General features: G+C 30.2%; 1 protein-coding gene across 2 annotated transcripts; it reads right to left on the bottom strand.

Moving 5' to 3' along the window:
- Window positions 1-3390: 3390 nt before the first annotated feature.
- LOC143067984 (sprouty-related, EVH1 domain-containing protein 2-like) lies at window positions 3391-25826 on the bottom strand. 2 transcript variants are annotated; one of them, XM_076241685.1, is made up of 5 exons: window positions 25685-25826; window positions 18774-18963; window positions 12404-12572; window positions 5321-5376; window positions 3391-4504 (listed from the first exon to the last, which is right to left on the bottom strand). In XM_076241685.1, the coding sequence occupies exons 1-5, from the start codon at window positions 25705-25707 to the stop codon at window positions 3635-3637; spliced, it is 1308 nt and encodes a 435-aa protein (XP_076097800.1). In that variant the 5' UTR covers window positions 25708-25826; the 3' UTR covers window positions 3391-3634. The 2 variants fall into 2 exon arrangements, with proteins under 2 accessions (XP_076097800.1, XP_076097801.1); XM_076241686.1 differs by having other exon boundaries at window positions 5330-5376.
- Between the last annotated feature and the right edge of the window lie 482 nt (window positions 25827-26308).

The following is a 26308-nucleotide window of genomic DNA, read 5'->3' as shown; positions in this document are numbered from 1 at the left end:
TAAACAAATTAATGAACACATGGGTAAATGTTATATGTAAAACAAGAGTTCACTCCCTTTTATCAATACACATGTCACATCTGCTGGGTTTGCCATTTCACATAATGTAAGTCATGACTGCTAATTAGAAAATGCCATAATAAAAAATCTATTTAATAAGAGAACAGGAGAAAAAGATTTGATGAATCTGAATGATAAAAGATTTTTAGACGACTACTTGCTTGCACCAAACCAAACTATAAATTATTCTGTTAGCACTGACTCTTTCAAATAAATAGATGTTTCTGACAAAATAGACACTGAACTACTGTATTAAAATTCCTGCTTAAATGTATTGCATCTTTGCCTTCCACATATATGTACAAGTCAAATTTCAATTTCTTAAATAATTTCTACTAGTTATTTTAACAGCATCTCATGTAGTTAAATTTATCAGAGCTTTTAAAAATTTGACAAAAATGCCAGTAATAAACATGTTGTCTTTACAATCAAACAGGAAAAGTAAAGGCATCGAAAAATATTACGAAATGTTTGAGAAATTCATTAAAAGTAAACATGTTTATAAAAGATAATATATTCATTATCAGTTATTTTTCTTTGAAAGATATTTACTAAAACATATGTTACACATATTCAGACAAGCAAAACATATATTTTTTCAACTAAACCTTTTTTGAATATTTTGCATGAAATTAAATCAGATACATATATGTAATTGATAATTTTGAGTTTAAGACTATGTTTGACAGAAGTAAAACTGAAAATTGTCAGTTGCTCCATGTGCAAAAGTTGCTACATTCGTATATCAATTTAAACGCCTTGATTAATAAATATCATATTACACAGAGTAGATCATATCTAAGTAATGCCTCCAAGTATTGAAGCTCTTTCCAAACTCTTTAATTTGAAAAAAATATTATTTATGAATGGTTTGTACTTGGACATCTGGCATTTTCTGACTGAATTAATAAAATTTTCTGACTGAATTAATAAAATGTCAAATACAAATTAATACAACAACTGTTAACTGAAATTTATGAATGGTAGTTAGTGACTTGGAAGTTTATACCAAAATCCAAAAAAAATTTCTGTGAACAATTAACAGTCTAAATAAATGTGTGAAAGGCAGGTGATATCCTATGATTAGGCAGTGAGAATTCTGTATATCTAATAAGTTAGCCAAATAGAAGTTGTGTGATAGTACTGCTATTGAGGTAGCAAGAGAAACTTTTCATAAACATTATGATGCAACAATAGATAACAATTTTTTTTATAAAAATTCAGTTTTGTTTTACACATTCATGTTATTCTAGATTTTAAAGTATTTTTCTTTTATATATAAATGACATCAGAGTAACCAATCAGAGTCTGGATAACACACAATGAAATATTCTAAAATGTATTATTGCTATTTCTTAACTTTTCCTTTGATCTTTCTGTGTGATAATTTTCTATCTCTTGACTGAGATTGGTCTATCTCATCATAGTGAGAATGTGTTGACATCATTTATATTACCCAGTGAGATAGTGATGATATCATTTATATTACCCAGATCATTTATGTTACCTAGGTAAGATATACCGATTATCTATGTTTTTTCAAGCAAGAGGAAGTTTCTTGGCAGCATCTCATATCAAGGCTATCACCCTTGCCCTTCGTTGAGATTATAGCAGAGAGAAACTTCCTCCTCTTTTCAAACCATAGATAATTTAATTTATCACTTTATGAATACTATTGTCTTTCTATAAGTTTGCAACAACAGAATTTCATCTTTTTCTTTAATTGTTATGATGTCAATCTATTTAGACCTGTTTATGAGTTGAAAGACAAAGATAAAATACATTTAGCAGTTCATTTATATAACTAACCAAAAGAGGTGTTCAAATTATGGTAGTCCTCATTTGTACATACAGCTTCTTATCTATTTAATCATGCATATTTTTAAACATTCTAATTCAATATTTAACTTAGGATCCAAAGAGATATTTATAAAGACAAACAAAATGTTTTCACATAGCATCAACGATACCAATTCTTAAATAAGTAATTCAGTCTTGAAACAAGAAAAGAAAAACAGTAGCACCATTAAAAAGAAAGCTTAACAACTTAACAGAAACATAAAGAAACATTAACAAATGAAACCCTTATTTTACAAATGTACTGTATAAAAGGCGAGCATAGTATAAGATTAAAACAATAGGTGCATATTAACTTGGAGCACATACAACAATAGTGCTAAAAATGTACATTCACAGTTAAAAATGTCATCAGTCTTATGGATTATGTTATATATACCAACAGACAATTGCATAAGTCTGGTAACAAATAAAAATCATCAATCCCAATCATTGAAAAAATAACAAACTAAATCTTCACAGTAATCTACCATCAATTAAATAGAAAATATTACCAGAAAAACTTCTTTAACATACTTTATTTATTATGATTAATCATGTTAATTGTGGAAACTTGTGTGTTTTTTCTTCAAAAAGAATGTCTGTCTATTTTACAACCAGTCTTAATTGATTTAAATAATGTGGTTGCAAAATTGAAATTCAATGTAACTGCCAGAGGTATTGACCAGTGGGATGGACAGTTGTTTTAATTTTTGGGCAGAGGGGGTTACTGGTCTTTTTTTTCTAGTGTACATGTTTCTATATAGAATCATAGAAGTTATACAATTGAAGTTTTAAGAAAATAATTAGAATTCAATAAAGTTCTTTGATTCAGTTGCAGCAAGCAGAAATCTCTTAACAAGAAGACCCTCACATGAAGCCAAATCAGAGGTAGAAATTTTTATCAACCTTAAAATCCTAGATCTGTGAATTAAGTTATGGACAACACTTGAACATTAAAGTTTATCAGTTATACAATATGATAAAATGAAAGCACTAAGTTTTCATGCACCAATACTTTACAGCACTTTTATAACAATAAATAGCTCTGCTTATCAATTTGTTTTTTTGAGAGTAATCAATTGAAATCTTGTCAAAATATTGAACAATAATTTAAATACCTATTTTGTTATTGCAAAACCCAATTGAACTTTTAATTGTTGAAACTTTGGTGTATGTTAAATTAATGGAATATACCTTTTAACCATATATTTGTGAAGACAAGGCACCTTGGAAAATGGCAAAAAATAATCCTACACTCCATATAAAATAAAGAATATTTTAACTCACATTTTAAGACATGTAAGGAACATATATCTACAGCTGAAATCCATATGAACTTATTTTATGATTCTATCTGCTAGTTTAATTTTTGCTTTATAGATAACTTTTGCTATAACAATTGATGCTCTTAAGGAATTGAACCATTGTTTTTTTCATTCATTGAAATTAAGTGAATTGCATTTTAAGTTGAGAAATAAATGACTATCACTGTTAATACACTAAATAATCATTTTTACTTTTTATCACTGAGAATACACATGCACTGTTATATGTTCAATTCTGTTGGAAACAAGGTTGGATGGAATTTAAAAAAATAAAGAAAATTTATAACATGAGATCAAAATATTCTCTAGTTCGATTAAAAAGAGATTCAACAAAATAGATCTACTGTTCTTAACCAAAGAAAACAAACATAATCCTTAAGACTGAATAAAGTCAAAACATTAAGTCTTTACTACGAGGCTTTGTGCCGACCTCCACAGCAGCCACATGACACACCACATTTGTGGCATGCCATACATGGCCAGTAGCACCATAAGCACGGCAAAAAAAGTGAAAGAATAGTTAAAGCAGTCCACTTTTTACAATTTGTCCTATCACTTGTATCACATACACATGGGTGTCCATAATCACCATCGGGATCTGCCATACAATGGTAAATTATCCCTTTAGCACACCATACACAAGTCACATATTCAATGCACTTTTCTACTCCATCTGGAGCATCTTCACAACTTCCACGAGCATTATCGTCATGTGAAAACAGTTCCCGGCAATATTTGCACCGAGATTTCTGATTCTGTAACAAATGTGTACGATGTTTGTCTTTTTGCTTTTTCTTCGGCAATGGTGGATGTTGATGCGGTAAAGAAGTCTGACACTTGTGCATTGCTTCTCTCTTAGAAACAGGTTTTTGCACAGATTCTAAAGTGGGATAACTATATTCATGTTGATCTTTTTTGGCAATAATTACATATGAATATTCTTTCGTCTCAACATTATCGTTTTCTAACAATCCTTGATCTGACTTAGATCCCACAGAAGTTGGTTCATCTGATTTAATATATATTTCATCCTTTTCTAAATTGTCTGATTTAGAACTGTCACTAGGTGGCGATCTAGCGGATGAACGATGTGGTGAAGTGATATAATGCACTCTGTGCAGATGATGATGATTAGCATGTGAATGTGTATATGTAAATGGATCAGGCATTCCTGACACGAGAGATGAGGGTGACTGTGGCGTAGGACTACTGGTAGTTGTTGAAGTTGTACTTGCGGATTGTGATGATGAGTCTCGTCTAGGGATGGGAAGATCTAAAATCTGAAATCACAAAGAAAACTATTAGAAATTCACCAATTTAATCTGAATACCAAACATACATTTTGTGGACTTTTTTTATAATAGTTTTAGTAGATGTCCAAATAAATTAGAAAAGCTTTCTTAAATTGACAAGAAGTCATATAATAAATAATTGAATAATGAGTATTCACTTTTTCATACTGTTTTTCTTAAGACCGTGTTATGTGTTTTCATATTGCCATTACTGAAATGATGTATTTTATGTGTCCACATTTTGCAGTTAAAAAATGTGCGCCATTGTGCTCAGTTCAAGGTTATAACTTCCTCACAAAGGTTGGCAAAAGTTGACCATTGATGTTTTTGTTTTTTTTTTCGGATTTAAAGAACTGAATTATTCTGAGCGTTTTAAACTTTGTATCTTTTGAAGGTTAAACACGAAACATATACTATGCCCTTAGAATTAATTTTATATGTTTTCTTCTGGGTATTGGATTACGTTTACTTTTTGAAGTTCAAAATGTTGTTTTTTCTTCATAGTTTCGGTTTTGGTAATGACTTTCAGTGTTGAAGGCCAAACCGTTACCAATAGCTGTGAATTTCTTGGTCATTTGGTCATTGGCAATCATATAACATTCTCTTGTTTACATTTCCTATTTTGTACAAATTGTCAAGTGCTTAAGTGAATAGGCTTTTTCACTACATGTTGTACAATGAAAAGCAAGTTATACAACTATTCATAGCTCTTCTCAAATTTTCAAAATGACTAAACCTCATGGCTGTCTACTCTATATCCCATCTTCTACATTAAGTTAGCATTATTTGACACTTATCCCTTACCCTACTTACAGCAAACACTTCTTCGTCACCATCTAGATTTGACAGATTAGAATTGCCTGAAAAATAGAAAGAAAAATTCAGATAAAATTATGTATAATTGAGATGTTTCATCTAAAAGAATGATGGTCAGTATGAAAGAAAAATACAAATTATGATCAATATAAATGGAAATGTGCGGTGTACATAAATAAGACAGCTACCCAACAACATAAAAGAAACGGACATCAAGAGGTCAACATATATATTTTTTTTTAATTTTGAAATAGTCTACTATGCTGAAAAATCAAATATTAATTTATTATTTTCACTCATATTTAGGGTTCCAATCTAATTCAGAAGCATTTTTGTATTTTTTTTTACCAAATATATTCTCCTGTGACAATATCATTTAATTTTTACGTCACTCATTGAAACAGAGTTATTTGAAATGATATTCTAGATCTTATAAAGGTCAAATGAGAAAAATATCAAAGTTGTATTTGAAAAGATAAGTTATCAATTAAGAAATAATTCGAAATATACATTAAAAATATTTGAATATTCGCACTGAAAAGCTTGAGACAATCTTCTCAGTAGAATTTTTTCATTGTTGTTTGAAGAATAACATATTATGGATATATTGAATATAGATGATAGTGATTCATAAAAACTTCAAACAGGAAGTTGACAATGAAAAAACGTTTCTACAATGTTCAAGTGTCTAGAGATTTGACATATCTAAGCTTTTTTTTTGAAAACTGTATATGAACCTGGAATGGACTTGAAATATTATTACTTCCTTATGAAATAATCATTCATACTGTAAACAAAATGCTAATTTCATAATTAAGAGTCCAGCTAAAAGACTTAATGTGTAAGTTTGTTGACAAATACTCACCATAACAATATATATCCATGAGAAAGCAAGATAAAGCAATAGAAAATGAAATATGTTAGATTATTGTGAACATTCAATATATCTATCATGTCATATCATCAACACTTCTCATCCAGAAATTATCTGGATTTTGGATTTTCTTATAGCTGAGAAAAAGTTTTTACAATAACCCTATTTAGTAAATATTTTTTAAAGTTTTGCAGGTTCTTCCTTTTTAACTGAAATACTTCATCATAATAACATATGCTGCCACTTAATACTGAAGGTGCAAAACTAAACATGGCAAGAATTAATTCTGTAAATTTTTGCTGCATTTATGAAATATATGTCAGAACTGTACACCAACCACCCCAATCCCCCAAAATTTGTTCCTGCAACAACTTTTAACATTTTGATGTTTTGTAATGTTTGTTCTAGAGTAGATCTGTTGTACCTATGTCCTAGGAATAAGGGAAGATCGTGTGCCGACTAACATGTTTAACCCTGCTGCATTCTGAGTGTGCCCATTCCCATGTTAAAATACAGTATTTTTTGGATGTAGTTTGTTGCTATATTATAAAATCATATTTGTTTTTTCCTTCATTGTTTTGCAAATAAGAAGCTCTTTTCATAAACAAATGTACAATTAAAAATAATCATAAGTTATACTGAAATGTTAAAATTGTTCATGACTTTTTTTTCTTGCACGACTTTTGTTAGTGAAATGAGTTGCTGGCCATTAGTTTTATCCTTTGTATTGTTTCGCCCATTTGACATTTTTAGGCTTTAATAGCTTGCTATGTGGTATAGTTGGTGTTCATTATTGAAGGCCATACTGTGACCTATAGTTTCTAGCTTTTACGTCATTTAGTCTCTGGAGGAGAATTTTCGAATCTTTTTCTATGGAAAATACACCACATTTTCTTATTTTCAAATTTGAACATTTCTTTCTGTATAACTTTGCATTTTACAGTGTTACACAGAATTTTGTTTTGTAACTTTTGTGTTCTCACTGTGTTTTTATAAAATCTTGATCACATGCTTTTTGTATTGTTTTTAGTTTTGCTGTTCACTTTTGAAATGTCAGTATGTACTTTTACATTTTTTTAAATCTAGGTGTGATTTTTTTTTGAAATGTCAGTAAATCAGTTTTTATTTCTGATACACATTTTACATAACTTGAATGAGACTTGTTTGTCAAAGATGTTGTTGACCCTTCAACCAAATGTGTAAATTTATTCTGGTCTCCTTATATCAATTAATAAGGTAACAATCTTATAAGATGTAAAGAAAATTTATGGATTTTATCAATATAAATCCTCAAAGGTCAGCACACAAGAGTCTATGTAATATAAAAGTTATGAATGGATAAGTTTACTACAATGTGATAATAAGTCACATTTGACACCTCTGGCAGGTAGATATAGAACACTCCCAAGTTCATTCACAAAAACAAATTACTATGTACATAAAATTTCATTCATAAGTAAATGACATGTTTTGTTTTCCTTATGTATCAGATAAGCTTTTGTTGTAAAATGTATTGAGAAAAAAAAGAAGAGATTCCTATCTTGTAGATAATCATTAAGAAAATCTAAATTGTAAAATATTTCCTTATTTTGCTATATTGATGAACATGCATATTCAGGCATCAATGCAAGGAAACTTTCTAAATTAAAGATTAGGTCTGTGATCATAGCTACATTGTAAGTCATCAACTATTCAGTATACATTCACTTTTAATAGAAAGTTTCTCTTGTGAAATGTAGGACAGAGTTTTCCTTCTTTTTCAGTTTAGAGGTATTTTATTTTTTGTAGGGGGTAAAATTCTAAACCTTTTTATAAGGTGCAGTAACAGGTTAAAAATCTTGTTCAATCAATAATAAAAAGTTAATCTTTCCACTTGTCACATTATTATATATACAGAAAGGAAGTTATTCAACAAATATTATAAAATCAATCTGCTATATACACATAAAATGAAATTGTTCAGATCAATATATCAATTAGGCTATGTGGACACTCCCTAACCTGTATAACTGATGATTGATATGTGGAGAAAATCAATTATACACAGGTTCATTCATTCACACACTTATCTAGGTCTTCTGGTTTCATCATCAGTTTTTATTATATCATATCTATCATGAATGAAGATAATTTCTCCCACTCCAGTATCAATAGGACATCTTATGAATGAGATATAGTTCCTGAGATTGGACACATTTCCCAAAGTCTGACATTTTTAAACTGGATTTCTTATACTATATACTATACTTTGTGATATTTGTTATGCACCTTAATAGAAAATTTTAACTTGCTGATATTCTATTGTCTAATTGTTTTCTGTTCTTCAGTATAAATAATCTTTTGTTTCTAGTTGTATTTAATTTTATCATTATTTGAATGCTGATTAAAATACTTCAAGTTATGTTTCCAGATTCCCCCCTTCCCCACCCCAGTTAGATCCTTTCTAGTGCATTTGAAGACTATTAAAGTATATAAATTTGCCATCAACACCAAATTCTTAATTCTCACAAACCTTTCTGTACCTGTCAGTAATGGCAAAGACAACACAGTTTCTAACCTTGGGGAAGCTGATGAATAAGCCATATTCAACATGATTTCTTTGTATGTTTGACTTTTAGCATTATATTCGAACTGATTAACTTAGGGACAGGGGTAGGTTGAAATCTCAAAGGGCTGAAGTGTGGTATAAATTTAAATTCACATAGTGGTAAGAGCATGAAAATTACAATGGCATATGATCCATATATGGTACATTTATCATGTATATTCTAATAGCTATCAAAAAACACCCAAGGCCTAAAATGCACATGTAAGGTTCACAAATCACATTACTCAATGATGTATTCTTATGAAATGAAATCAATTTCATGTTCAAATTCTGATGAAAATACTATATTTTTTTTTTTCAGTATAAAAAAGCTTACACAGAGTTATAGTGAAATTTTCAAAAATAAATAATTTAAGTATATTATTATAATATTTATATTTTCATTATCCTTATTACAGTATACTTCAACTATGTATTTTGCTGACAATGTTTGTTCACTCCTGTATTGTTACTTTAGTGGAAAAGACTATACTTTAATATGATTATAAACCCCTAATGCAAACAATATGGGAAAATGAAAATTTATTTTATACTGTTTTATCAATTGTAACATCTGGCAATACACAATATCCATTCAATGGCTATTTAAAAAGGTCATAACTTGATCCAGTTAATTGATAATACTAACAGAAAGACCTGAAGGGAAGGTTAAAAGCAATTTATTAATTACCATTAATATCTAGGTCAACAAAGACAATACATGTAAGTTCATAGATCAATATTCTGTAATTTTTTGGTTCCTGTCACAAAGGGGTCTAAATACAAACAATGTGAAATCTTCTGTCAGGAAGGAAATCTATTATTGTTCAAACTTTATTATAAAAAAAATCTAAATAAGGCAATATAAGTTAGTGTATATGGTATCATCCACTCCTCTATAACATAACCGATGTGTATTCTAATTATAAGTAATGTGAAATAAATATTTACAACTTATATTAGTTTTGTTTAAACCATGTTTTTAGAGATAAAATACAAGTAACTACCAGCTGACTCCCACCAATCCCCTAGATCCTTATTTAGAACCATTTCGAACATCGCATACAAATAATCTGTTGTATCCCCTAGTTCCAGACACACTGTACAACCAACATCTAGAGAAACCAGGTAATAAACAAATACAGGTCAATTAATACCTTAGTTTTCCTCAAGACCAGGGAAGTGGTGGGCGGGACCTTGTCACTGACTTTTCATTCATACAATCTCAGTTTAATTAGAAATCCAATAATCAAGTATTATCTTGATAAAATAACTGGCCTAATGACCTGTTTCTCATAATGACCATCTATATGCAGCTTTAGTACAAATCTATCCTTCTTAAACTGTTCAACACAAAATAAGGAAAGCCATGGCAATAGACTTATTTAACACAGATCTGGAAAAACATATAGAAGATTTTATGTGTAGAGATGTTAAAACAATAATACAGTTTTAGGTCGTTCTTTTAGTAATCATGATAAATCACAATTTCTGTTTTTATCAACTTTTGATATTTTGTATTTTTCCTAAATACAAAACAAATCAAACAATATTCAAATTTCAGGAACAAATCTGGGACTACATGTCTAGTCTACTGCGTATAGGGGGCCCTCATTTTCTAACTCAATGCCTGAATGATCTTGTAAATCAATATGCATAAAGCCTAGAGCACTCTAAAAACACTTGTTTCAATATTTTCCTTTCCCATCTAAGTATTTTGCTTGCAAAAAACCTGACTAATCTGACTTTAAATTCAAATCAAACAGTGAATTACGTCTATATGTATATTGGTACCTTAAAAGACTTTTAAAATTTGAAGATATTTTAAAGCACATCTTCCGAGGGACAAAAGTGCTCTCAAAAGTAAATCCTAAAACTTAAGATTGCCTGAAGTTTTAGTAGCTTCCTGTTACTTGTAGTTATCTACTTAAATATCTATATCTCTCTTGTAAGATGTTTCTTGGCCAAAGGTGAAAATCCTTGAAAAATCTTGGCTACTGGAAATAATTATATAGTTATGCAATTCAGAAATTTAAAATAGGTCATCTTTTAAACAGGATTTAATTTTACACCATCTCCTATTTCTATGAAAGGAAACACAAACTGCATTTCTTGCACCACTTTAATTATTACGTTTTTATTTGAAAAGGTCTATCTCAGATTTAAAACTGTTCTCTATTTAGAACATAAGAGGGGCAAAGAAACTCGATAAATGGCAGTAATTCTCCTCCAATAGCCATTTAAAGTAAAAAGAAGCCTTTTATTTTTCATATACACGTAATGATGTACATGTATGAACGATTTCAAAATATGTTAATACATCTGCAAATCACAACTATCATTTTTCAATGTTCTCTATTTAGAAATGGCATTTACATTTATATGTGCTTGAAATAAAATAAAATGTTTCACATCAGCTTTTCCTATTTCTTGACCAATTCTAAAAAGATTATCTAACCTTGAATAATTGAAGTAATCAACAATAAGAAAATAATTGTTAATTTTTTATGCATTAAATTTCCTGAATCACCATACTATATACTACATGATATACATCTTATACAAACATCATAAATAGTGTATTGTTAGATGGCAGGAGTTTTCCTTCAACAAAAATCGCAGGAGGTTTTCCCACAACAAAAATCGCATCCTGTGTCTATATGTGTTTATCTTTTAACCAAAGAATAGAAATGAGAAAACATGAAAGTTCCTGCACTTCTAAGAGTCCTGCATGTGTATGAACAGAATATTCAGCTTTTTTAAAGTTTTTATTTCTGGCAAGAGTTGTACAATCCTATTCCCCATTGATGAGTTTTCAATATGTCATGTACTCTTAATAATTAAAAGCTTGGATGCACTGGAAAGGCAATTACTATCTTAAAAAAATGTTAAGGGTTTCTGCCGACCCTGAGTCTAGCCTGCAACTGCAAATCCATTTATCAGCTAAATACAGAAAACTGAATAGGAAAGAAATTTGTAGATTTTGCTCAGAATGCTATCTCTTGATTACAAAGAATCTACAAGGTTTTTTGTTCACGAAATTCAGTAAAAGTTAAAGTTATTGAATCGGTGTCTACAAAAAACTTTAAACAAAGATTGTACTTCAATGTGCTACTGTCTACATCGTGACAGCATGTAGGATAAAGTTTGGTCTTGCATCTCAGATGAAACAAAAAAGGAAGCACATTATTTTTTGGGACTTCCAGTTTTCAAATTTTGGTTTGCATTTTTTGAACAGTTTAGGTTTTCTCAGCTGTATACAAAACACATATTCCATGTGTAACATGCAAGTTCTAATACCAATGAAATGCAGATGGGTCCAGAAAACTCTGGCTACTGCAAACATATAACCATGAGCTAAAAATGTTGTCTTATGAAACATCAGGAGGAAAAAAATACTATAAGAAAAACAATTTCCTTCAGTGACACATCAAAGATTGATCCTACATTTCCTTCATGACTCAATTAAACTTATTCATTTATTACTTTGTGTGCAGATTTTTCTTATTTGTACATTGATGTACATGACTCCAGATAACCAGTTCACAGAACGAAGGTAAAGAGACTGACCAGTAATTTATGAATATGGTCATAATTTTACAATACCAACCGTCTGTTAAATCTGCAACAGCAATTTTAATGCCTTTGTTGAAGGCTTTGGCATCATCTGATCTTTGAAATGTTAATCCAAATCGTTTATCATCTGTTATCCAATGGTGAAATTTGGGATTTGGTCTAAAGTATTTCATGTCTCTTTTAAGTACACAATCTAGCACAACCTGAAACAAACAAAAATAGTGATGTAAAGATTGAGATATTTTTCAAAATATCATATCAGTTACATTTGTACATTGTATAGCTAACTAGTGTTGGGTGGCTGGAAAAATAGGACAATTGTTTTTGTCCAACCTGCAATAAACTAACAAATAAAAATACAAAACATTTAATGCTGACTAATTTAAAATGGTTACAATATATTCAAACCAAACTCTTCTCACTTTTCCCCATATTTCCTAAGAGTTTTTTTTTTACTTTGTAATTTATAAGAATGGTAAAAGAATGCCAATTTTTTTTAAACGGAATAAATTCATGTACTATAGTTCAGGGACAATTTGAGGTCCCTGCGTCTATGTAATCCTAGGTAGCTTTTCTTATATCGGTAATTGAAATTAATATTTAACATGCTGGGTTTGCATAAATTGACAGTAATGTGAATGCCAAGCTCTTATTGACCCCTGAAAGACTGAAAAATATTTTTGACAGTTATCAGTTGAAACACTAAAAATATATGTCCTAAACAAAACTCTAATTAATATCTGTTTTTAAGACCAGTAGCTTTTCTGGAGGAAAGGGTAGTTGGTTTATGGACCTAGCTTTTCTTTCACTGGGACACAAAATTTGTTTTTTCTGTTTTTTACTTCAGTGTATAATTTTCTGAAATAACAAACAAAATAAAACAATAAATAAATGGGTCCCAAAAATTACTCATTTATGAAGTCAACACTTTTAAACTTGACCAAGAGACCCAACAATTTATGCCTTACTTTTTTGCTTGTACTATTACAAACTGTGTGATACAATGAAATACAAGAAGAACATAAAATTACAAGATCAGAATTTCCCCGAGGAGGAGAATAGGTCAACAAGCGCTAGTTGTACCATGTTTCCTTGTTTTACTGCTCATAGTAACGGTAAACCACAAGTATCCAAGGATGGACGCAGCAGGAAGGCCAAACCTTCTGTAAACATCTGTTTCTTTAGTCATCCCTTCATTTGGTTAATTATTACGATAATCGCATTATGCTTAATTTATAGTTTACCACCATGAACAAAATCATTGAATTTTTTTTCAGGATTCATTTCATAAAATAAGATTTCTGGAATATGTGGACTATGATTTATCATTGAAATTTAGGATTTTCTTCTTTAAAAATGTTATGTGAATAATTATTCTGTAAAATCCGTAAATGAAAACCATCAAGACCAATGAAAGACATTATGATTTGCCTTTCTTCTACAATACCCCCTAAACCTATACAATAATCTTACATGATGTGAAAGTTGTATGAATCAGCTAAGGGATAGTTCATTGATTACTACCAATGAATCAGCATTGTTGATAATAATATATTTTCAACCAGATGTTTTATTTCTTAACATTCACTTATTTTTTATTATTTAAAAATATCCAGCAATCTTAAAAAACATATATGTACCTAAATCTGAGTACTAAACTGGACAAAACAGCACAGGCAGCTTGTTATGATTTGAAAATATCACATTTTCTAATTTCAATCTATTGCTAACACTTTATTTATTTTAATCATTGGTCATAAGATGCTGCTATTTACAGTGAAAAAACGCAAGTATTTACCCTACAGGGTTTATGCATAGTGTGCCCAAAATACTAATGCAGGCCCCTTAAAGTAACATTTTGATCTTTCCTGTTACACCCTATTCCCTATCCTTCAAATTTCCTCACCACTATATTTTCAGTCAACCTCACCATCCTTAAAAAAAATCTAGGGAAAACACAGAAGTCCTTCATATTAATATTGCTTTTTTCCTTTTAATTTCTTATCTGTGTCTATCAATTTATATTTTATGAGACTTTTTTTTATATTTTAATTTACCTATACATTTTTTATACAGAAATATAATCTATATACTAGACACATAAAACTGCATCTTGGGTTAGACATTTTAGTGGTTTTTGTGGTTAACCTCCATGTTAACTTATCTTTAACCTAATTATACTAGGTCTAACAATAAATGACCAAGCAAATACTCAATGTTTATCCATAATTTTATAATAGTACAATTTATTCACACCCATGTGAAAAATTGCAAGCTAAATCATGTTGTGTGAATGGGCAATAAAATTTATGAATGGATTATTTGAATTCATTTGAGAGCTCTCATTATGATTTGAATATCTGCCAAATTTGATTGTGTGGGTGGAAGACTTTAAACTACAATCCTGATAGGTTTGACCCATTCATTGAAAGCATTGTTTTTTTTTTCTCTCATCTGATGTTTTACAGGGGTCATTGACAACAGGAAGAGTGCCAGCACATTTATAACACATTTCCTTCCCAGTAGAAACATGCACTATTACTTTATCATGTCTTTAGCAATACAAATGTACAACAACGTTAATAGGTGTCATGTAAAAGTGTATCCCGAGATACACAGTGTGGCAAAATACACCTGTATCCTGAGGACTAGTATTATCAAATTATAATTCAAGATCATATAGAAGCCTCTGAAGGAGACTGTGACTTTTTAACTTAAATTTCTAGGTTTTGCATTAATCCCTTTTACTACAGGGCCCATGATGTATCCTGTCATATCTCCTAGTCAGACTAGATTATTTGAAAAGTTTCTTTCATTCATTAACATACTATCAAAGAAAGGTTTTTGCTAATCAATTTAGTTATCCCTAAAATTTTGAAAAGCCGCTATCTTTGATCCATCTTAAGTCTTACTTGGGACAAATTCTTTATGTTCTTTCATAATCTTATACACATTTTAAAAGCATTTATAGCACAAGTCAAATTGTATGGAGCTACAAACATTTTTTAAGTATAATGTAATGTTAAGCAAATGTTAAGTTAATGAAAAATACATAATTGATTGATCTATTGCTTCAAATCCAAAGACAACTATTTCATGTGTACCCAGGACCAAGAACAAATTAACAAATAATACAATAGGTCAATTCTGCAAGGTAGGTAGGCCAGGATAAAAGGTCTAAATTAAACATCCAAAAGTGTTTAATGGCTTTTTATACATACATTGTTGTACATGTATGTAAATATTTCTTTTCAACATAATGTATGTTTGCACATTAAAGATAAATAAAGAGATATTCTTGATCCGGCTACTGCTCCTTAGTAGTACAGTACAGTTACAGAATTGACTGAGCTGTTCAGTTTTGGACTAGTAAAATGAGATTTTTTACTTGACAGAATCATGTATGTAATTTTTTTTGGGAGTTTTGAGTTTTTATTGATGGACTAGAGAAATTCTTTCCAGTTAACCATTAGGCAACTTTTATCAATTTAGGTAAAATTGTTCCATCTAGAAACTACAAGTATGATGTAACATATCAGCAAAGGCCCAACTTACACATTTTTGTTTGAGGAAAAATTCTGAAAATTGGAGCTGACGGACAGTATTAGACACCACCAATCAATTCTGAATATCATATTCTACCTGAATTTAAAATGTTGTTGAAATCTGAGTACTTTAAAACTCTGTACATTTTACATATATTTATGAAGTCGTTTTTAGAATAGCAGCTGATAAATAAATCATGACGCAAAAAATAATTCAAGATATCATATTATACGTAGATATCAAATTTATTTAAAATCCTGTCCAAACTATTATTTAAATTCATTTTTTTTTGGCATTTAGAAATAAGAGGTTAATAATAATATTACTTTGAAATCAATTTGGAGAAGCAAATAACAAGTACATGTACAGTCATTGGACAAAAGTGAGTTCCCACTAAATAAATAATCCATCATTTCCACTAAATTCAATATTTTTCAAACAAAATTACCAAGTTACTGCATGACCCAATTATATAAAATAAATACCATAAGATGAAGAACTTTTTAAAGTTATATTGTTTTAGGATATTATTCATGCACATTTTAATTTTCAGACAAGAGGAACGCAAAGAAAAATATTTCTCGAAAAGTTTGCCATGCATGAACATTTCCAGAAAAACAAGTTTTGACAACCATATATCTTAATAATACATGTATGCACATCCTCATATACATGTAATAGACATCTGTATAGAACTACATTCCAGTCAAAATCACATATTTGGAGATTGTGCTTAAACATAAAGTGTTTGTAAAAAAAATATATGTTGTTTGATTAAACCAATACTCAGTTTCTACAATTATGAATATCAGGTTTAATACTCAGTTTCTACAATTATGAATATCAAATGTTGATCAAAATGGAAAAGAAGACTTCTTTTATAGATATATACACTGAGCATAAAAATGGTGGTTGAGGTATACATTTGTAATCTTGCCATATGATTTCATATGAAATAGAATGTTTGATAGACCATGGACAGATGTACAGAATTATTAATAAAGAGCACTAGTAGTCTACTGATTTCTTTTACATGTACATTGTTAATACCAAAATATTACTTCTGTTTAAAAGAGAAGTTTGCAACTTAAAATAAATAAGGTTTTTAACTAGTAAACAATATCACTTTAATGTCAGAAATGAGACGCGACTATCTATAAATGTGGTGTCTATATACATGTGTATGACCACTTCAAATACATGTGCTTCACTCGGTACATGTATTTCTACATTTTCAAAATAGTTAATGGATTGTAAGTAATCAATGCACATGAACATATAGTAAAATTCAAAATTTGTTTTCATTTGTCTAAATACTCTGTAATGTAGTGTCATCAAGCAGGGGATATTTTTCTGGCTGAGGCAAAGGAAAGTTCGTGAATTGAATGAATATATCAGAGGACAAAGGTAACACTACATGTATATTGCACTCTTTATACAAAATAAATGGACATGAAATCTGTGAAAAAAAGCTATCCTGTTATACATGGATATACTTATATACATTGTATCCCATTCAATGAAAAACAGGAAGTAGATGAAATACATGCCTGATAATAATCTTTATCAATTTGAACTATAAAACCTCAAGCTGTTGATGAGATGTAACAATTGTTGGTGATAAAAATGATAAAAATGTAAAAATATTACATAAATGATTTTTAAAAATGCTTCCGTATTAACTTTTTATATTTGAAAAACCATGTGCTTAGTACATGTATGAAGCTTTAAGTGCACTTTTTAAAATAATCAAACAGATAATTGTAAGTGTACCTATAAATGTTAAAAATTAAAAATTCAAATTTAAAGATTATAATGTTATATAAAATAACCTTGTTTTATTGAAATTTGTCTCCATGCATAATGTTGTTGCATGCAGAGAGCACATTGCAATAAAATGCACATTTTACAGGTAACATTTTCATTGGATTTGAAGAATCAGATAGATTAAGATTTATTCACTCAAATGCACTCAGACAAAAGATCTGACTGTCTTGTCTTCTTCTTTTGTTATGTACAAAAGGGCCAAACAATTGACATTATATAAATAGAAGTAAAGGATGAATTTTTAGACTTATCAGTGTTTATTTTAAGTAACTGACAAATGTACATACTAGTACGATTTTATAAACTGGTACATGTATATCATTTTTTAAAATTAATATTTTAGCTTTTCACACATTTGGGTGCCTTTTAAAACAATGGTGTTTAAAAGTAGAAAATAACATACTTTTTTCCTATAGGAAACTTCAAAAACAATCTCATTAATACAAAATTTAGGTTTAGTTTAGATAGACAACTTTTAGGAAAACATCTGTACCACTTTTGTTAAATACTTTTAATTAATTCATCAATCCTGTAAACATCCCAAGTTAAATTCTATATAAAAAAATAACCTTTTTGGGAAATGTCAGCACTTAAAGAAGAAACCATAAACAAAGTGCAAATTAGTTTAATCATCTAGTTCCTCATTTTTGGGTAAGAATTAGACTTCATCATGTACAATGCACAACATTTCAAAACTTTACTGTACCACATAAATGATCCACTCAAAACAAAACAATTTGTTGAATACATCTATGTAGCAAGATTAAATACAAAAATATTCATTTGAAAAAACTGTTAGGTTCCTATCACAAAACTTCAAAAACATTTCAGCCAAAGAATTACTGAAATAATTCAATATGAGCCTATTGCTAGGGGCCATCTTGCTCTTGTTTTGAGGGCCTCACTGTGACCTTAAGATGAAGAAATGCAATAAAACTGTGCTGTTCCTTTGCTTTTTGTGTGTTTTTGTGTCATGGATGGATACCCCATATCCTATGTTTTTCAATTATGTTGTTCCAAGCTTGACTTACAGATTTATCTACTATTCTTTCTCCATATATCAAATATTCAGTTAGCGGTGTTTCCTCTCCATTGTTGCTAGGACGAGACAAACGTCTTAATCCTACATTTGAAAGTCCACCACCTCCCATTGGTACCCAGCCACCACTAGAATCATCCCTCGTCATCACTTGTGCTTGCACTTGCACAAGGAAGTCCTCACTGAAATATAAAAATTATAGTTAATCAATGTACAATTGTATGTGGACAGAAACCCCTGTTGTTCATTCTGACATTTAATTTTAATAAAGCGGTCATTGCAAATTCTATTATCCTGCACAGCACAACTTGCATACAATATACATGTGCAAATGCACATGTACAAAGAACCTGAAATACAGATACATGTCACCCTTCCTCAGGTTCACAAAAATTACACTTGTTGTGACATTATAGTTTAAAGGACTAGACAAAACAATTGTTTGATGTTGCCTTCCTACTTACCTAGCATACTCCAAAAAAAAGTATGACATAAATCATTTTAACTCCACTCCCCCCTCACCCACTTACATTGTATTTTTGTCTAAAACAAGTTACTTGTGTAGTTGGTTCCACAAAAAATAAAATCCCTACCTACCAACCCAACCCTATAGGCACAGGTGGCAACATCAAACAAAGAATGTTTTAAGGGTGGCCCTTGTACAGTTTAAAATCAGTCTTACAAAACTACGAAAAAATACGAAAACATAATAAATTTCAGTTACTGGTACTAGTTTAATGGTGGCAGGGGTTATGACTTACTGTAACTGATCACCATTAGCAGAGTAACATTTAAAATATCCAAATGATATTTCTTCATATATTTACTTTCAATAATCACAACTTTTTCAGATCCACATAGAATAGTGAGATAGTGTATATTATATTGACCAATAAACACCTTCTTTATACTAGAAATCCGTTTATCCCAATTCTCCTCGCTCTGGTGTCAGAGCTCCAGATAAGAATTCACAAATTGGGTTTTTTACCCACCATTTTCTTATGAAATTGGGTGATAAAGTTTTTTAATTATCAATTCCAATTCACCCCTCATGTTAATATCAATTTGGGTTTTTCACCACCAAGCTCCTTAATGTATTGGTTTTTTTCATCAACACAATATTGAATATTTAGGCAATATCAACCCCAAATTTTTTTCCATCTTAAATATGTTTCTTTCTTTGTTTAGCTGTTTTATTTGGTTTAGGGTTAGGGTTATTTGCTAGCTGGTTGGTTTATTCACTGAGGAGCAATTGTAGGTTTAATTTGTGTTCCGTTTCAAACCTTCTGCCAGTTTTGTATTTTCTCATATAAACTATAAAAAAACGGATATGTGCATTCACAGGCACTTGTCTTATAAATGTACCTTTATATAATAAATTCTGAGACCAGTGCCTGTGTGTGTATTCATTAATTAACCGTACAATGAAGAAAAAAATGGTATATAAACTCTAATTATACTTGAATGTTTTTGTTTTATTCCAATTTTCATAAATCTGGGTTTAGTTGTCTTTTATTAGAACTTTTGGTTTCTGATGCTTTATCATGTCATAAATGTGTTCGATGGACTTTTCCATTTCTAAAAACACTGGCTGAGTCTTGTTATCATAACTTTCCCTCAGCTTTTCAAAAGAAGCAGAAAACATGCTTCTATTTAATATTTTTAACGGACATTCACTTTCGTTTTAATTCAATGTATGTTATGATAAATCCCGAGCAATGCGAAAAAAATATGACTACATGACACAGGCTAATTGGATAAACGCCTAGAAGATCGAAATGTTTTCAAAAACATGTGTACATATTGAGCAACGGAAAACTCTAACAGGGACCCATTTCAGCAACTTGATTCAGGGATCTATTTTTAGAACGAAAGGAAATATCCAATTATAAATACAAAAATAGTTTACGCAACGACTGTAAACAGATAAGGGTAAATAACACAAATGGTAGCCAATAAAAGGGTTGAGAACTCATGATTTTGGCATACAATTGGGTTTTTGAACCCTGCAATGGGCAATTGCATTGGGTTTTTTATTATTTGTATTGCGTGATCACGCAAATATGCAGCTTATCTGGAGCTCTGGGTGTGATTTCTGATTGGCTCTCTCAAAATGGGAATATACAGTGAAGATTCAAGCCATTTTCTCTTTTAAAACACTTAACTTCAGCCTTTTCTTCTATGAAGAACTTTGAGAGTGTCAACATATTTTGTGTACTTTGAGTGTTCTCGTCGAGGTATTTTTACAGGGTTCTAGAATGTAGGTAGGAAATTACTTGGGTTAGTCCCAGGTCAGTACTTCAACATTCTTGGCCAAGTTGGGAGTCCCACCAATGAATTTATAATATATGTTATAGACATTTAAGAGTCTCGTCTAAATAGTGAGTCCAGAACTTATCTAAGTGCTTTACCAAGAACCCCAGGCCTGTTTTACTTAGTTTAATTGTCAAAAGCTTTTTTGAACAGTTTTGATTTTGATGGAAACTTTGATATTAGTCCATTGATGAAACTTATTGTAGATTCATCTGTTTTCATGGATACCAATTTTTATACAACCCAAAAATCTTTTTGAGATCGTATAATGGTATGATGTCGTCGCCTGCGTCGTCCGAAGACACATTGGTTTCCAGATAATAACTTTAGTTTAAGTAAATACATCTTTATGAATTTTTTTCAGAAGGTTAAATACCACAAAAGGAAGGTTGGGATCGATTTTGGGGATGATGGTACCAACCGTTAAGGAATTAGGGGCCCAAAACAAACATTTTTCTAGTTTCAGGATAATAACTTGTGTACAAGTATTTCAATTGCTCTGAAATTATACCACAATGTTTAAAACCACAAGTAGAAGGTTTGAATTCATTTCAGGGGTTATGGGGCCAAAACAAGCATTATTCTAGTTTCCAGACAATAACTTGTGTGTAATTGTATGGATCTCTCTGAAATTGTACCAAAATGTACCATATAACAAAAGGGAGGCTGGGATTAAGTTTTGGGTTAATTGCAAAAACTATGTAGGAATTAGGGGCCAAAAAAATGGCCAAAGAAGCATGTTTCTTGTTCCAAACAATCATGACAATAACTTGTATTCTAAGTGTATGGATCTCTCTGAAATTGTACTACAAGGTTCAATACTACAAAAGAAAGCATGGGATTGAGTTTAAGGGTTATTGCTCCATGGGGGGTTTCAATAAGTTGGTTGGGGGGGATATTTTGTTTACCATTTTTTTTAAAGGGATTCCTTTTATTTTCAAAATTTTTCAAATTTCGAATAGAGGAAATCTTTAATTGCACAGTATTGTGCAATAGATTTGTAAGATCTTTGCCCATTCATTTTGTGACAAAAACCTTCATTATGTCAAAATTTTTATCACAATCCAAATTCAGACAGTATCAAGCTTAAATATTGTGTACAAATTTGCCCAAACTGTTCAGGGTTTGATCACTGGGGTCGTATAAAGCTGCGCCCTGCAGAGCACCTGGTTGTGTATTGCAGAAAACTTTTTCATTGATATGCAATTTTGTAGTTTTGCAAAAGTCTGCTTATAACTGGATAGAACATTTGCAGTTCTTTGAACTTTTATATTCGTGATCTCCTGTACCAACAAAAATTGGTATCCAACAGAAAATAATGAATCCACAGTATATTTATTTGAAATAGTATACATGTACTTAAATAGTTATCCATAATATATACATTGTAAATTTGTATGTTAAATAATGTTGGAAGATTTATAAACATTGTCTCTTCAGAACCAAAGCTCATTTTATCAAGAGATAAATATATATTCATGTACATTGTATATGAATTCAAAAATACAGAATCATGTTTCACGTAAATTATTTTTGATTTGTGGTCTACTTGACTGTATCAAGTATTCTACCCTACAATGTACATGTAGTTTACTTGAACTGTTTTTTTCACATCTTTTACCTTGAATCTATTTGGAGGTGTAGTCTTTGACGGACAAACAAAATCTTCATTAAGGGACAAATTTTTCTCTCCATTCTAGCCAATATCTATGTAAAAATTAATTTTATCTACATGTATGTCTGATCAGATTCAGAGTTACTCTTATATTTGATATTTGTATGTTTGTTTTATGTGAAAAGTAAAATCACAAAAATACTCAACTTTGAGGAAAATTCAAAACCGAAAGTCCCTAAACAAATGGCAAAATCAAATGATAAAACACATCAAACAAATGGACAACAACTGTCATATTCCTGACTTAGTATAGGCATTTTCAAATGTAGAAAATGGTGGATTGAATCTGTTTTTTTTTTTGCGCTCAACCTCTCACTTGTATGACAGTCGCATCAAATTCCGTTATATTTACAACGATGAGATGCGTGAACAAAACAGACATAATAAGTAAACTATTCAAAATATGGGTACAGCAGTCAATAAATTTCCAATGTTATGATAACTTTTTAAATTGATTTTGTTTAATATTATCACTTATTTAAACTTAATAAGATAGCAAAAAAGATAAAGTGGACTTATTAAATGATATCAAATGCTATTTTTGTAATAGTTTTTGACAAGACGTTTGCAATTGACTGTCACAAACATTTAGGTTCAATCAGGAGACAGTTGTGGATGTAAACAGTAACCTAATTGAAGTTGGAAGTTGAAGCAGTGACTTATGATGTACACGTCCGTGTTCTTCCCAGGGCATTAAAGCACTGTGGTACCCTAGAGATACATGTATCTTGGATGATTTTATAATAGAATGTATAGTGGCATGGTGCTATTTTTTGTTGTTTTGAAAACCAGTGGTATGTTAATTTCCATGGTGCTATTTGACAATTCTGGGGAAAACACTGAAAGTTGCTAGTAAATCGAAGAATGTCTTGATGTCCTACATGTTTAAACTACAAATAAGGTGCAACATGTGTAAAGTAGCTACATGTAGTTAGTATGTCAGATTGAATACAAAAAGATCAGTCTGACAAACAAATATACAAATTATTAAGTAGCAGGGACATGGGTTGTGCAGAATAACGCTGTTTGGGCCCATAAGCGCCTTTATTCAATTAAAATTCAAAGAAAATTAATTCTTCCTTCACGTACAGATCCTGAAATTTACAGAAATTGAATTATTTTTGGTACAAATTCAAAACTTTTTTCGATTAAAAATGTTTTGGACTTAGTTCTTGGAACATAAGAGCATAGATGTAGTGTCATCAAGTGGGATTCTAGGAATAATCAACAAAAGTTTTTAAAAAAGAAGAGTGCTGGCGGTCATACATGTACAGTGTACTATATCCCGATATAAACATAAATATAAAGCATAAAACAGATAAGCACATGCAGTGGTACATGTAGTAATGATTTCTTTTAAGGGTAAAAAATATATAAAATTCATCTTCATACTTATATCAAAAATATTTGTTTAATCGTGAGATGAAAAATAAAAGATAGGAAAGTCACTTTTCTTTATCCCTGTCCCCATCTTCTACTGTTAACATTGAAAATTTGTGAAATAATTTGGTCAAAAACCAAAATAATGGTGCAAGTACCTTGCTAAATTCATGTTTCGAGTTAGGCAGAATCTATATTTTTATGTTCAAATGTATAACTATGAAGTTAAAACTGCAATTGAGCTAAGAATATAATAAAGTTGATACAAGGTTTTACAATTTTAAGCATACAAGCCATGTCAGAGGTTTTTATGAGTTAAGGACTCATTGTCTAGCCTGAGTGAGAACCCTGTATTAAATGTGTACCAGAACAAAGACTTCTTTTGGTTTATTAATGAATTTAAAGTGGTTTGGGGAGGAGGGGCAAAAATGTAATTTGAATTTTTATGATATTTTGGTGATTGCTGGTCCCTTAAGTTAGTGCACAGAGGTAGTATATTGACGGCGCAGGTTCAGAAATCAAGTATGATTCTTTCATATAATTACATACACTTTTATTTATTTTTGTTGTTGCATGAAACTCCATGATCTTATTTGATCATTGGTTATTCCAGCTCATGTTGTGATTGTTTAAATAATATGTTCATATACATGTAATATGCAGACTTTAAATAACTTTTCCTTATCATAATTAATATTTGTATCAAATATTGTCAAATACATTTAGTAGAAATACATGTATTCTATAAATTTGTTGTTGTCAGACAGAATAAAGATTATAGAATATTTATTAAAACAGGAGATGATGTGTTAGAATTGTTTAAAACAGTTTCCAGAGGAACTTCAGTTTGGTTAGGAGGTATAAATTTACGTTGAGTGTCCAGAACTCCAATATATTTTGACTAAAATTGAAGTGCCTGCTGAGAATATTTAGTTTTTTGTCAACTAAAAATGTTTCTTTCATGAATTTTAGCACTAAATAAGTAGCATACTTCAAACATAATCATTTTACAGTAAAAACATAAAAGACTTACATACTCAACAAAAAACTTGTAAAATCTATTTATGTATTTTTTTTATTTTGAAATATAATCTATATGTATTTACACTGTTCTTTTTTAAATGAGTGAAATGTAAATTTGGAAGCAAGCAGTTACTTCTGACACTGACTAATAAATGTTCTTCAGATTAATTATGGTAAAAAATGGAAATCCTGACCATGTCATTCATTACATTTTATGAATGAATCCATGTCAACCGAAACAAGTGAAGAATTTCATTGATCAGAATTCTCTCAATGGCAGTTGTATATGGAAAAGTTATATGTCTGTGCATTAATTTCTTATCTTAAGGAATACAGAATGGTAAATTCGAACTGATGGAACTTTTGTCTATGTAAAAATACATGTTGAAATCATAACCGCCTCCATGATCATGATGTGTGCAGCAAGAGCGAAGACGGTCGAAGAATTCATACATGATTTTACCGTTTCGATTAAAATGGCATAAATTTGAAACATCCATACAATAACTTACTTCTGTTTAATATCTTCGGTCATCTTCCTTGATCCATTTTGAAGTTACAGTGTGTACATTTTGTACAAAACACTGGCTGATTTGTCTCAGATTTAGACAGGAAATGCTTTGGACAGCAATGTTATAAGTGCGCTACATCCGCATTAAAAATAGTTTCAAGACATACCATTATTGGCAAATCATATCAAAATCAATGATCATATTACATATTTTTCATATCATACATCAACTGTGGAATGAAATGTGCAATTATATGCAGTTAACTTTTCTTTTTCAAAATATATGCATTAATAGTAGCGGAATAATTTTAAAAGCCAACATGGCTACTCGATAGTTCAAGTACAGTGCAAGGGACTATTTCATTTGTAACTTTTTTAAACCTGTAACCTAATATCGGACAACTATATTTTTTTCTTATATTGTAAAAACTTATAAAACTAAGTGTCCTAATCGAAACTTAAAAACGTTCTTATGCCGAAATGTGCAAGATATTTTTTTAAGTTTATTCAGTTGCCACATTGATATTTCTTATGTAAATTATTTACTGACCATGTTGACCAATCAAAATTAAGATGTAAATTAATGTCAATCATCGAGTGTCAAGTGTATTACTATTGTCATACA

Source organism: Mytilus galloprovincialis, chromosome 3 (genome assembly GCF_965363235.1).
Source record: "Mytilus galloprovincialis chromosome 3, xbMytGall1.hap1.1, whole genome shotgun sequence".
NCBI classification, from domain to species: Eukaryota; Metazoa; Mollusca; class Bivalvia; order Mytilida; family Mytilidae; genus Mytilus; species Mytilus galloprovincialis.
This window is presented reverse-complemented; position numbering and strand designations above follow the sequence as displayed.

What these genes read in the sequence shown, in the direction of transcription:
- LOC143067984 (XM_076241685.1), bottom strand. Translation starts at nt 25,707, where the DNA reads ATGACCGAAGATATTAAACAGAA. An exon ending in TGTTGCAGATTTAACAGACG is followed by an intron (nt 5,377 to 12,403) that starts GTTGGTATTGTA and finishes TCTATTTTTCAG; the next exon opens with GCAATTCTAATCTGTCAAAT. An exon ending in AAGTGTTTGCTGTAAGTAGG is followed by an intron (nt 4,505 to 5,320) that starts GTAAGGGATAAG and finishes TTGTGATTTCAG; the next exon opens with ATTTTAGATCTTCCCATCCC.